Source organism: Eleginops maclovinus, chromosome 23, assembly GCF_036324505.1.
Source record: "Eleginops maclovinus isolate JMC-PN-2008 ecotype Puerto Natales chromosome 23, JC_Emac_rtc_rv5, whole genome shotgun sequence".
Taxonomy (NCBI): domain Eukaryota; kingdom Metazoa; phylum Chordata; class Actinopteri; order Perciformes; family Eleginopidae; genus Eleginops; species Eleginops maclovinus.
In genome coordinates, this window is record NC_086371.1 from 24069608 (window position 1) to 24083300 (window position 13693).

General features: G+C 41.8%; 1 protein-coding gene and 1 long non-coding RNA gene across 2 annotated transcripts; one reads left to right on the forward strand and one right to left on the reverse strand.

Annotated features, from left to right (window-relative positions):
* Positions 1 to 4348: 4348 nt before the first annotated feature.
* On the reverse strand, positions 4349 to 7718 carry LOC134859504 (zinc finger MYM-type protein 1-like). Its single transcript, XM_063876015.1, has 4 exons — positions 7630 to 7718; positions 7275 to 7373; positions 6994 to 7074; positions 4349 to 6817 (listed from the first exon to the last, which is right to left on the reverse strand). The coding sequence occupies exon 4, from the start codon at positions 6759 to 6761 to the stop codon at positions 4485 to 4487; it is 2277 nt and encodes a 758-aa protein (XP_063732085.1). The 5' UTR covers positions 6762 to 6817; positions 6994 to 7074; positions 7275 to 7373; positions 7630 to 7718; the 3' UTR covers positions 4349 to 4484.
* A 4460-nt stretch (positions 7719 to 12178) lies between these two features.
* On the forward strand, positions 12179 to 13155 carry LOC134859311 (uncharacterized). Its single transcript, XR_010165077.1, has 2 exons — positions 12179 to 12569; positions 12831 to 13155. It is a non-coding gene; the product is annotated as an uncharacterized LOC134859311 (long non-coding RNA).
* The last annotated feature ends 538 nt before the right edge of the window (positions 13156 to 13693 follow it).

Genomic DNA, 13693 nt, shown 5'->3' on the forward strand with positions numbered 1-13693 from the left:
GATTAAATTAATTTGGAAAGTGGGGTAAAAAGGACCCGCTTGGTTGCTCTAGTGTTAAACCCTGATCACCCAGATCAGGAAATGTTTAACTGCGTCACTTCAGGGAAATTACAAATGTTATTTAGTCATTTGGTTTGGGGAAAAGTCAGATGTCTGTAGTGTGTGTTGTTTGCTTCTCCACCTAGCTTTATATGTAAATCAGATCTCTGATCCGACCAAAGCACAAAGTGGACAAGTGTAAATGAGGTGATAATGATCTCATTGTGGAAATAAGCACCATCTCTTCTACCTATAAATATCTCTGAAGCTTGAAATGATAAGCCGCTATCAGGCTCTGCATCACTTTATGGGCCGAGTGCGGCTCCCGCTGCCTGTAATCATGATGTGAAGATGGAGTCATGGGGGGGAGGGGGGCCTTTCCCAGACATCAAAGTCCTACAAATGCCTTCCCCACTGGCAAAATAAGCCATCTCATTAGTTAAATAAGTTGTGAGCATATTGATTAGAGGTGTTTAATTTACCTCACCTCTCTGTGTGAGCAAAGAGGGCCTGGAGGGGGGAGAGAGGGAGAGAGAGGGGTTCAAAGCGGAGAAACAACAGCAAGTGCAGCAAAGGATGATGGGAGGGTCGTTAGCTCTGCAGTAAAAGCCAACATGTTTTGTCCTGATTGGAGATGAAAATGGAGAGAATCACCTTTCTGCAGGCAGCATCCATCCAGCGATTTCTATACTAAAGTAAAGTAGCAATACTGCATCGTAAAAATACTCTGTGACATTAAAAGTCCTGCATTTAGTCGCCCTTAAGTAAAACAAATAATTAGCATAACAAGTAGTGTAAATAACTATTTATTTCTGTGTACATCACCTCAATGTTGCACTTGGTGAATTATTTGAAATACTTTATACAATATTGGCTAGCTTAACCTATAATATTATATTATAATTTGTGTTGATTTAGTTTTTCTATTTACAACCTTAATCTGCAAAGTAACTAGTGACTAAATGTAGTGGAGTAAAAAGTATAAAGTAGCATTTCCACTTCCATTTTATACTTAATTACAGTAATCAAGTTAATGTACTGAGTAACATAAGACCATAGCATCCATCTTCAAGATTTCAGGATTATTGTCAACACTGTACCAACTACCATCCCACTAAAAAACTGAAACGTTGACTTTAATTAAATGTAGTATGTAATTAAATTACACATAACAGAATTAGGTTAGCTGAAAGCAATAACCGCAAGTTAAAATAAAAATAGTAAGTTGAACTTAATAATATTGCTTTCAACTATTCCAATCTATTCTATAAACTTCTGAGGACCCCGAACACATGTCCAAAATCTACTGCAATATATTTTCAATCAATCAAACTTTATTTATTCAGGCCCATATCGCAATTTCTACATCTGTCTCAGGGGGCTTTACAGATTCTAGGGAATACGACATCCTCACCGTAAACTCTCCTTCTCCTTCTCAGTCTTCAAATCAACTCATATGTTCTCATTAAAACACACATATGATTATTAGTCTTGCTCGTCTTTACATGTTGCTTTTCACGGCACAAAAACTCCCCACATAATGATGGCTGTTGGCTGAGGAGCTGATATTATGTATCCAATTTAAGAACAGTCCGGATTCACAATTTATTTTCCGTGGTAACAACATCTCCCCGACTGTGCACACGCTACATGAATAACATGTTGAGTTCTCTTATTTTTCTCTGACACTGTTTGAACAAACACTTTCAGGAGGAATACTAAGAAAACATTTGTGAGTGAGGCCTCATTAGTGCTTTACACATCTCAATACATCCCCTCAAAGGATGTCTCTCTAAGTGATTTAGTATGCTGGCAAAACATCATCCAGTATTCACACACACACACAGACACAGACACACAGACACAGACATACACACACACACACACACACACACACACACAGACACACACACACACACACACACACACACACACACACACAAACACACACACACACACACACACACACACACACACACAGACACACACACAGACACACACACACACACACACACACACACACACACACAAACACACACACACACACACACACACACACACACACACACACACACACACACACACACACACACACTCCTCTGCCCTTCTTCCCAAATTAAGCAAGCCCATTTCTCAACATTTACATAACATACTCAGCATAGCCCACGCATTTCTATTTACACGCTGCAGCACGATAGTTTTATTATCAAAGGCTCGTGCCAATACCAGGCCCCCCCCACCACCATCATGTCCATCCAGGGGTCACCAGGACAAAATATGGCTGGGAGGGACAGATGGACAGAGGGAAATGCTGTCTGTCACCACTGTCTTGTCCAACTTTCTTAAGTTGCCACTAATCAACAAAGAGCCTGTTGGGGTTTCAGCCCTGGGGAAGCCTCAAGCTATTTTCCAATTAGTGTCACCAGAGAGACAAATAGGAATTCTACACAGTGCACTCAGGGAAGAGAGTTGAAACAAGGAGGGTGGGGATGGAGGAGAGGGGGGTGAGAGAGGATAAGACTGAAGAGCACATCGCAAGGGCAAAGAGAGAGAGACTAGTGAGAGATGTCGAGGCGGGTATCTCTTCTCTCTGGGGTGAGCAGATTAAACGATTGTGACAGCAATTTGGGCAAAACAACATTCGTAGCCGAGACAGACAGATAGACGTTGGGCTGGGGCCTGTCTGGAAGAATACTCCTTCATTAGGGCGGCCGGTGGAAAGGAATGTGGAGACAGGCAGGGCTGCAGCCCGGCATTATCAATTAACTGCAGCTCGCTTTGTATGCCGCCGCCTTGTGTGAAACTCCACAGTCCTCCACCAAGATCTCTTGGCTTTTTAAGATGCAAGCCCTTTGTGTGAAGTGCACTCTCTCGGCTCAAAGGGCCCGAAGCTCGTCCAGCAGCTGCAGCGGTGATACACACACCTGCCTCAGAAACAAAGAGTGACTCAGCGGCTCTTTGGTGTGAGCGCACTGAATGAAGGTCACTCCTCCTTGAAGTTTGTCTCTGGTCAGTAGCCTGTGTCTATATTATTCAATTTGTGAACACGTAGGTATAGGAAAAACAGATCCCATAAATAACACGGGGTGAGAACTACTATACACACATGAATAATGATCATAGGGCTGCCCTAGGAAATCCGCCAAGCTGAACTTATAGATGATTCAATTACATGGTACTTCATTGTTATTGCAAAGAGTTAGACAACAAAATGCAGTTAGCATCTAGCCAGAAGTGCAAAACAAGCAGAAAGTGCAGTGTTATTAATATAAATATATACATCTCACAGAAGTATTTACCTTATGAACAGTATAAGGAGGTATAAACATGTGGAAGTCTGGCTATGCATACCATCAGCTCATTATGGGTGTTCTCTTTTAACCAATTACATTTCACCTCAATCTTTAGCCGCCAATCATCGTGCTGCAGTCAAACTTTAAGATTGTTCCCCCATCTCCAGCAGTCAGCTGTTATTCCAGGCGTTAATGCTGCAGCCCGCCTCCCTCCATCCACCTCCAGTCATCTCCCAGGATGAGCTAATCCAAAAACCACACCTTATCAATCCACATCTTCAACATCACCGTCAGTGACTGGACCACTGGGGGGTTCCTATTATAATCACGGCTGCACTTCTGCCTTAAAATATACGATATCAGGATCGAGGACTAATCGCCAAAGACTATTAACATTTCTGTCAGACAGCACTGAGGTATAATATCAATGAAAAGTAAACAACACTCTGAAACGATGAAGGTGAAATAACTCCACAGAGTTTCTCTCTCATGACACAAGCTGCAATTTATTTCATTTTTATATTTACATCGCAGCGATTCACCGCACATCCATCTCAGGATTTTCATCGTACAGTGTGACATGAATTTATAAGAGCCATATAAACAGTAGGAATGTGAGAATGCAATAGGCTCCCACCTTACTGCTGTCACAGGCTAAGGCTTCTTGTTGTAGTTGTAACATTATTTAAACTACTATTCCCAGCTGCCCACTCCGGAGTCTATCCATGTCACTCCTTACTGTCCACACTGCTGACTATATTATAGGTGTAGAGTTGGGATGGTGACATACACCATGCTCTCAAGGTGTAATGTGAAAATAAATTAGTATATTGTGCCGGAACATTAAGGGACATAATTCACTGTTGTAGTGTTTCCTCACGGACCGGATGGTGGCCGACAAGTTGTTATTTGTTTGTAGCTTCACAGTAGCATGTAGCTAATAGTATATTGTGTATGTGAGTATGTGGCAAGGGGCAACTTCCGAGTCTCCAAAATGAAGCCCATACAGGCCCGTTTCTAGGATTTTGGGGGCCCTAGGCAAAGAAGTTGTTGGGGGCCTTTAAAAAAAAAATTTCCGCAATTCTGTGCGTTTTAATCACAAAAGAGGTCAAACATACACTGAAAAGTAGCCTTTATTATTTTTTTTATTTCCTACTGAAACTGCTGCTTGCGGCCCTTGGCCTCAGCAAATGCAGACACAATCCCCTCCAAGTCCAAAGACCTGCGGACGTCACTCTCAATTGACATGAGTGCCAGTCCAGAGAGCCTCTCTTGGCTCATAGTTGACCTCATGTAATTCTTTATGCGCTTCAGAGATGAAAAGCTCCTCTCTCCGGAGGCAACCGAGACAGGAAGGGTCAGAAGTAGGCGCAGTGCAATGCTTAAATTGCTGTACAGGTCCAACAGCTTCTCACTGTATATGTAGTCCAGCATTTTAAATGGGCACCTGGATACTTCATCTGGAAAGGTGTGGACAGCAGAGTTGATCTCCAATGCCAAGTCGTCTGCATCAATATCATGGAGGGTTTGTTCCACTTTCCTGCATCTCTCATGCAATTTCCCAGTCTTGATTGTGGCCCTCATGATATCAATGCTGAACAGGAAGTCGTACAGGGCATACACCCCCTCCAGTCTGGAAAATCTGTCTTTTAGGCTGGTGATGGCAGTGTCAACCAAAGGCAGGAAGAAGTCCCTTCTGAAGGCCTCTTCTGGGGTCGATTGGGTTTCATCTGTACTCTCGTAAAGGAACTGCCTTTTCTTTTTACGTTGCCTTTTCTCAGGCAATTTCCTCTCAATTTCCAGATCTTCTGCAATCTCCATTGCATCCGTTTGGCTTGATGCGAGTCCATTTTCCCTGAAATCTTCTAGGTACTCTGTCACTCCCTCGGTTTCTTTTTTCAGTGTTTGCATTGAAACATCCGGGCTCTGGAGGAGCTTGCTCATATGGTTAACCTGATACAAAACGTTGTACCAGGTTATTGTGCACAGAAGAAAGGACCATGTTTTAAGCTCACCATGTAAGCTTTTTGCTGAGGACATGGTCTCTGAGTCCCCCTTCTCTGTAGCATATGTCTCCAGTGCTGACAGTCCGTCTAGTATTTCAGGTAGATGGTACCGCACTACCTTCACACTGTCAATTCGGGCCTCCCATCTCGTCCCTGAAAGTGGCTTAAGGGTGAGCTGCTTCACATGCTGCTTCAAAATTGCCCAGCGGTGCACAGAGGAACTGAAAAGGTTGTACAGTCGTTGCAGCATACCAAAAAAAGACATGGACAACACTGAAGACTTGGCAGCATCTGACACAACCAGATTTAGTGTGTGACTGCTGCATGGGATGCATAGCGCCTTGTTGTTCAGCTCTAAAATTCTTGCCTGCACACCCTGTTTGTGGCCCATCATATTGCTGCCATTGTCGTATGACTGCCCACGGCAATCTGAAATGCTGAGGTTGTGCTTCTCCAACTGGTCAAGCAGGATTTCACTGAGCCCTTTACCAGTTGTGTCTTCAACATGTACAAATCCCAAAAAATGCTCAGCAATAGAAACAGGTGTTTCACAGTTGACAATCCTGAGAACAACAGAAAGTTGTTCCTTGTGGCTGATGTCAGGAGTGCAATCCATGATCACGGAGAAGTATTTTGCTTTGTGCACTCTTCTTGCAATCTCCTGTAGGATTTTGTCTCCGACCAGCTGAATGATTTCGTTCTGAATGACTCCACTCAGGTAATGCACCTTTGTCTCTTTGCATTGTATTCGTCTGATGTGTTCATTCATTACCGGATCAAACTGTGCTAGGAGTTCCACTTGAGCCAGAAAATTCCCATTGTGGCGATCATACACGGTACTGGTAGTTCCTCTCAAAGCCTGGTTGCGTTCTGCCAGATGGGAAACTATGGCAATCACTCTCCGAATCACGCCTTTCCAGTGTTCAACTTCAAGTTGCATCAACTCCATCTGTCTTTGATCAATCAGTGTACTGGTTTGCAGTCTCCTCTGAAGGTCGTGCCACTTTTTCACATTGTCACAGTGCACCTTTGTGCACTCGTGTTTTTTTAGGCGATAGGAAAGGTTCTTCCATCCACCGTAGCCACAGGTCGTTAAGGCATTGTCACGCTCACGCTTCCCGAAAACAGTACAAGGGAAACAGAACACTCCATCTGTGTGGATGGAATACACCAGCCACGATCGATGTATATTCTCACCATTTTTCATGGTTCTTTTGTAACTGTCCTTGGTGAATCTTCGAGGAGGATTGTCTAAGTTTTGCGGGAATTCAATGTCCATGATTTGCACAGGTCCTTTTTTGACTATTTCACAGCGCATACTGCTTGTTAGGACACTGGGCCAACATCCTGGGTCATCACTTAATGTGGTGCTTGCAATACCTACAGGTACCCCAGTTCTGGATGGTGGGGTGGTCTCTGCCATGTCAATGTCATCTTCCTCTTTGTCCTCCTCATGAAGTGGAGATGGAGTTGATGGCACTGTTGAAAACATATAGTTGCAAATTAATTTATAGCACAATTGCCATGTGGTAAGTACAGCAACTAGGGAATGGTGATCTACTTGTATAATGCTTTAAAAAGAAAGGGTCATTTTAATACACTTTCATAGCACATGGGTGTTAGGTGATAAGTTGAAATTGTGCGGCTTAATGCACCTTCTGTTGAACCACTGCTGGGAAGTGGTGTGGATGCTTCCACTTGCTCCTCCTCAAGTCGTGATGGAGTTGATGGCACTGCTGAAAAATATGTAATTACAAATTAATTCATGGCACAGTTTCATGTGTGAAGTACGACAACTAAATGCTTAAGGTATGGTGATCTACTTGTGTAACGCTTTATAGCAAATGGTCATTTTAATACACTTTCACAGCACATGCTGCTATAACTTTGGGTCACTATGATAGGTGATAAGTTGAAATTGTGCGGCTTAATGCACCTTCTGTTGAACCACTGCTGGGAAGTGGTGTGGACGCCGCAATGTTGTCTTCCACTTGCTCCTCCTCATAAACATGTGACGAAGACGATGTTGATGGCCCTGGTGCAAAAATAAATAAATACATAAATAATATTCTTTTTATTTATATTGCACATTTTGCATGCATTGATCTCAACAACTCAGTTATTCATTAACATTAGTGAATGTCCCACATATTTGAAATGTCCAGAAGACTCTGTGGGCAAGTGGAATGAATACACACAACTATGACTTGAATTAGAAAAATGTAAAGTCATTTTGATAACATCAAGTGTGTTGATAGAAGGCACTAATAATAGGTAGAAAAGAACGTTACCTTCAGTAGCACCAGAGACAACACTTGGTAGAGCGGGATGAAGAAATTTCAGCAATGCCCCTTGGAGAAAGAATAAGTACTGTATGATTAGCTTGGTTATTTTTCAAATGCTTTTGAAATCCTATCATTTTACAGTCTGATAATTGTGGTGAAATAGATATTAAAAGCATTACACACAGTTCCTACTAGGCGGTTTAGTGGCGGTTTCTATACGACTACAGGTGAAGCACTGCTTCACCAAAAAAAAGTAAAAAAATAAATAATAATAAAATCTTACAATAATCCCGTTTTCACTGGTTTGAAAACAGAAATACAGTCACTAAGACGAGCTGTTTTCCTGAAATCAATTCTGTGAGTGGCAACAGCGCCATCCCCGCACCCGTGGTGTGTCTGTGTGTGTCTGTGTACTGTCTGTGTCCCATAGAAAAAGCTCAAAGCTATCGGTACAGTTTTTAACGGTGGTCCAGTGGTATTTACAGCTATCATGGAGACCAACAACAACAAACAGCAGAATAGGTTTAGAAAAGGATTAATTGACACTAAAGTGGCTGTTTTCTTCATGTGGCTGATCTGCGCCGGGATGTTAACCGTTAAAATGTAAATAAAGTAAGTAAATCAACCCAATGGTATTCTAGCAAAATTATTGTAAACTCCCATGTTAATCTCCTATTAAATAGCTAGCTACTACAGGAATAACTATTTCACTGGTTGTCTCAAGGCTCTAACGACTGAAAACATATGTGAAGTTTATTTAGGATATTAAGAGGAATTAATCGTTGATCAATTTGGCCAGCTGATAACGTTATGAACTTATAGTGAAGTCAAAGGTAGCAGTTTAAGTTTGGTTAGCATGCTAGCATGCCAAACCACTGGTTCCTAGCTAGTCGTCGTTACAACCTCGCTACTCTAGCAAAATATGGTATACCCTGCCTGGCACAATTTTCATGTTGATTGTGTATATTCTACTTACCGGTGTCTTGTTTTCTTTTCTGCTCCTCTTCCCTTTTCTTCTTCTTTTTTTGATTGCCGGAGAGATAATTTCGCTTCATTTTAATTTTTCACTTTTCACTTGCACTTGACGCTGTCGCGCTAATGCATGGGAAAGGGGGGCCCCCTCGAGCTGGGGTATTTCGACTACAATGTGTCGTTGCGCTTTTCGGACATCGCATGCTCTAGGGAGGCGCTGTTGCTGCCCTCGCAGTCGCAGCAGAGCCCTTCATATACAGACAGAGCTGGGCAGTATTTTAACTACATGTATTTGAAATACGTATTTAAAATACTTTTCAGTATTTTGCATTTTGTATTTTTACAAGATTGGAAAAAATGAAATGTAGTTTGTATTTAAATACTTTGAGGTGCTGTATTTGGGTATTTTAAATACAAAAATACTTTGCAAAAAACCTTTTTTTTAAATCAGTAAAACTAAGCGAATCACCAGAGATCTTTGGGTCAAGACGTAAATCACGTGACACGCCCAATCGAGACTTGAATGCGACCATTTTTTCTCCGCGACGTCAGCAGTCATCACTACTACAGCAGTGAAGAGGACCTGCACCTACACGGCTCTGTTGCTGGCTTTTCGAGGCATGAAACAACACTAAGGTGAAATGTTTTGTATAAAAAAAATGCTACAGTCTTCCCACACACATTGTCAACAGAATTACACCATAAGCACTAGACTATTTTCGAGTGTTAGCTTTCTCTTGAATGATGAGTGTTTGATAGGCAGGGGTTGATAAATGACGGTCAGTCAAATTGCTTAGGTCAGCGAAATTGAGCAAGTTTCTTAGAGTGTAGCCTAGGTAGTTTATCAAATATAGACCAGAGAGGTCAAACATGAATGCTTGACTCGCAAAAGGTAAACTAGTACTAAACGTAAGATATGGTGATTAAATTAGTCACTCTCACTGAGGACAGTTAGGAGATCCAATTTTAAATTGGATGAAACGGTAGAGGAACACGGCCATATTATTTGATGTTAAACGAGAAAGGACCCGTTTCTATGACCCCCAATAAAACAAATAACGCCAGTTTTGTGTTTAAACCCGTAATAGCCCCTGTATCGGCCTAGTGATGTTGTAGGAGCCCTCGCAGGCATGTTCCCTCCCACGGCAAGACCTCGAGCTGGCGAATTCCTTTTCCACTCGGTACCAAATTCTATTACCAAACGAAAGAATGAGATAGGCTAAACTGGGCTCATAACAATGTTTTGAGCCCAGAACGATCCATAACTATAACCTGTCAATAAAGTACTTATTTATTTATTGTGAAAAAACGTGAGAAAATTGTGTTGTTTAGGGGCTTGGGCCACTTGACAAATGTCCATCATAGAGCAGTAGGCTAGGTCTAAGCATTTCTGAATAATATTAAGTCTTCTATGTTGATTCATACTAACTAATTATATGGAGATTCAGTTCCTGTTAGAGCTCCAACCAAAGCTAGGGAGGATCCTTGAAAACCCACTTTTATATAATCTTAAACTACACATTTAGCTTCTAAAATCATATTCACACTTGGCTTTTTTTTTTTTTAATAGTCCATTAGAGACCAATACAGTAGGCTGTATTAAGCATTTCTAGGGCATATTATTTATTTTATATTTGTATTTATTGAAAACTAATTCAGTATCTGTAGATCACTAGATTTGGAGTCACTGCCTGTTATGGCGCATAGTAGTTAGTTTTGTGCATGGAGCTTAGCTCAGCTGTTAGCAGAGATGTCAAAAGTAAAAGTTAAAAAAAAAAGAAAGAAAAGAAACACAGTTTCCTTCCAACACAGGTAACTTATCTGAGTAACCAGTAGACCTGTGTACTTGTCTTACGATCAGCTGACTACACTGGTTGGATCAAGTTTGTGGTGGGTCCTTGTTAGATTGTTAGAAGTGTTTTTCAGTAACAACGCAGTCTATCTATCCCATTAGGTACAATGGAGTAAATGGTCTAACAGCTATGTAATAGGCTACCACGTGCTAGTGTTGTACTTACACCAGAAAATGTACTTTTACTTTTACTTTTGACACCTCTGGCTTTTAGTTTTTCCACTTCCAAACGCTTTATCATTAGTATCCTAGGTAATATTTCACTTGGCAGGTTAGAAGAGCCCTTTCATGCAAGTGCATATAGTAGTCAGTTTCGGATTTAATTGTTTTTCCTTTTTTTATGATGTGATTTAAGTGTGTGTCTGTTGAAGAGTAACTGACTAACAACTTTTTTTTTGACAATTTCGTTTGAAATAGAGGATGTCCCACTGAACTGAGATGAGTGACAATCATGATGATGAAGAGGCGTCAGGTGAGCCTCAAGCCACCACATCTTCAGAAGGTACCACTGGGCCTAGGTGTGCCATATTGGATGGGAAATTCTTCAAAGTAGTATCTCAAAATCCAAGTGGAAAGATAGAAGCTGAGTGTCAGCTGTGCACAACCAAGAAAGCCATTATTTGTGGCTCTTATCAAGCAACAACAAATTTCAAGACACATTTGAAAAGAAAACACCCAGAGAATCTACAGGAATTTGAAAATTACAAAAAGGAAAGTGCAAGTGGCCAGCAGAAGAAAGCCAAAACATCATTAAGGCAGACTCGTTTGTTTGACCATGCTAGCCCAACAATATCACAAAGTAAAGTCGACTCCCTTGTGAAATCCTTTGTTGTCAAAGGAATGCACTCATTAGCCACCGTTGAACAAACAGAATTCATCGAGCTTGTGCAGGGACTTCACCCAGGTGCCAATGTAATGTCCAGACGGACACTCGGACGACGGATTGATGAAGAATTTGCAACAAAAAAAGCATTCCTAAAAGAGACGCTTAAAAATGTTCGCCGTGTTTGTACAACAGTGGATATTTGGTCAACAAAGAAAACCAGTTATTTGGGAGCAACAGTACATTGGATCAATGGAGACACGCTGGAAAGGCAGTCAGCCGCTCTTGCCGTTAGGCATTTTCCCAGCCCCCATACTTATAACCGAATAGCAGAACTGTTGGATGAGATTCACACAGAATATGGGCTGTCTTCAGACACCATTGTGTCTACAGTTACTGATAATGCATCCAACTTTGCAAAGGCCTTTAAAGAGTTCAGTGTCACTGGAAAAACAAATGACCCAGATGAAGTTGAAGAGCTGGACGATGAGCTGTCCTTCCTGGTCATAGATCCTGAGAGAGAAGAAGCATCTGAGTGTTCCATCATTTTACCACCACACCTCCGGTGTGCGACACATACTCTGAGTTTAATCTCAACTACTGATGTCAAGAAATCGATCACTAGCAATGCAACTCTCAGCAGGCTGAATCATTCAACGATGGCGAAGTGCTCAGCATTATGGACAGCATCTGGCAGACCAAAGAGTGCTGAAACGCTAGGCAAAGTAATCGAGCAGCAACTCAAGACACCCTGCATTACAAGGTGGAATTCTCTGCATGACTCCTTGAGTCAGTTGTCATTCTTGCGTGACAAGCTCCCTGATGCCATGACTGCCCTGCAACTTCCACCATTCAGGGAAGTCGAACTGGACTACATTGAGGAATTTTGCAGAGTGTTAGGACCGATTGCCATCTCAATAGATCGGCTTCAAGGGCAATCTGCATGCTATTATGGTGAGCTGTTGCCAACACTTTTCACCATTCAAGCCAAGCTGGAGGATCTGCAAGCATCAAACTTGAGGTACTGCTCACACGTTCTTCAAGCAACCATAGCAGGGTTCAAAAAACGCTTCCACAATTTTCTGATGCTGGAGCATGACGTGAATGAGGCCATCCTGGCAACCACAACACACCCATACTTTAAGATGAGGTGGTTACCCCAGAGGTTGGCTTCTGAGAAGAGGCGAATACAGCAACTGATGCTGCACTCAGCAGACGAACTCGGACTTCTCTCAGAGAGTGACGGGACCACACCGAGCACAGAGGAGAATGACGAATTCTTTGTGTTCACTGATCAAGGTGAGAAGAATTTCTTTACACTTTAAAATACTTAATTATGTAATTTACAATAGCATGTTTTACCTTTTGGTGACAATTTCAGTATTTATACTTTGAAGAATGCATTATTTGGTCCTCGGGGGGGAGTTTGTGCTAGGTATTGCTATGACCCTGTCTGATTGTTGTCTATCTGTCTGTTTGTCCATGCATAGTGTCTGGCAGAGGCCAGCTTGCCATCTCTGATTGCTCTTGTTTTTTTTCTGTTGTCTTCAATCTCTACAGGAACAGTCAACCAGCTGGAGGCCGAGGCCTTGCCCAGCCACAGCAAGGCGGAACTGGAGACCCTTCATTTTTTGGAGGATCCCAGAAAAGACCTGGCTTCACTAAATGCATACCCTTTGATGAAACAGCTTTTTGTGAGATTTAACACAACCCTACCATCCTCAGCCCCGGTTGAGCGCCTGTTTTCTTTTGCTGGCTTAGTGAACCGGCCTCACAGAAGGTCATTAACACCAGATATGCTGGAGAAGTTGGTTGTCCTGAAGAACAACTGATCTGTTTTTCTGTTTAATATGGATAAAATAAAATGGATTTGAATGTAGCGTTAGCTGTCTCCTTTTTTATTTATTGTACATTCCTCAGTTTACAGACAGTATTCAATACAGGCATTATCTCGCGTGTATTTTTGTATTTTCAAAATACAAAATACTTGTATTGTATTTAAATACATTTTCCAGACCAGTATTTTTGTATTTTATTTTGATACATTTTTTGATCAAGTATTTGTATTTTGTATCAAAATACTTTATGATGTATTTGTGCCCAGCTCTGTATACAGATGACTGCTTATTATTATGAAGCTATTTAAAATCGTCATTGCTGTTGAATACATGACCTGTCTTATTGGTATGCATGTTGTTTGATTCATGTTGCATTTGTATCAGACTTTTCTTTGAATTTTGAAAAAAAAAAAAAAAAAATCTTAACCTGTCGTCTTTGGGGGGCCTCCTCCTACTCGGGGGCCCTAGGCAATTGCCTACCATGCCTACCTGAACGCGACGGGCCTGAGCCCATAAGGAAGTGCCAAAAACCTGCAGTTCCTCGAATGGCCGCGTGGCCTGGCTGCAAAACAGAGCAAATCCCCA

What these genes read in the sequence shown, in the direction of transcription:
- LOC134859504 (XM_063876015.1), bottom strand. Translation starts at nt 6,761, where the DNA reads ATGGCAGAGACCACCCCACCATCCAGAACTGGGGTACCTGTAGGTATT.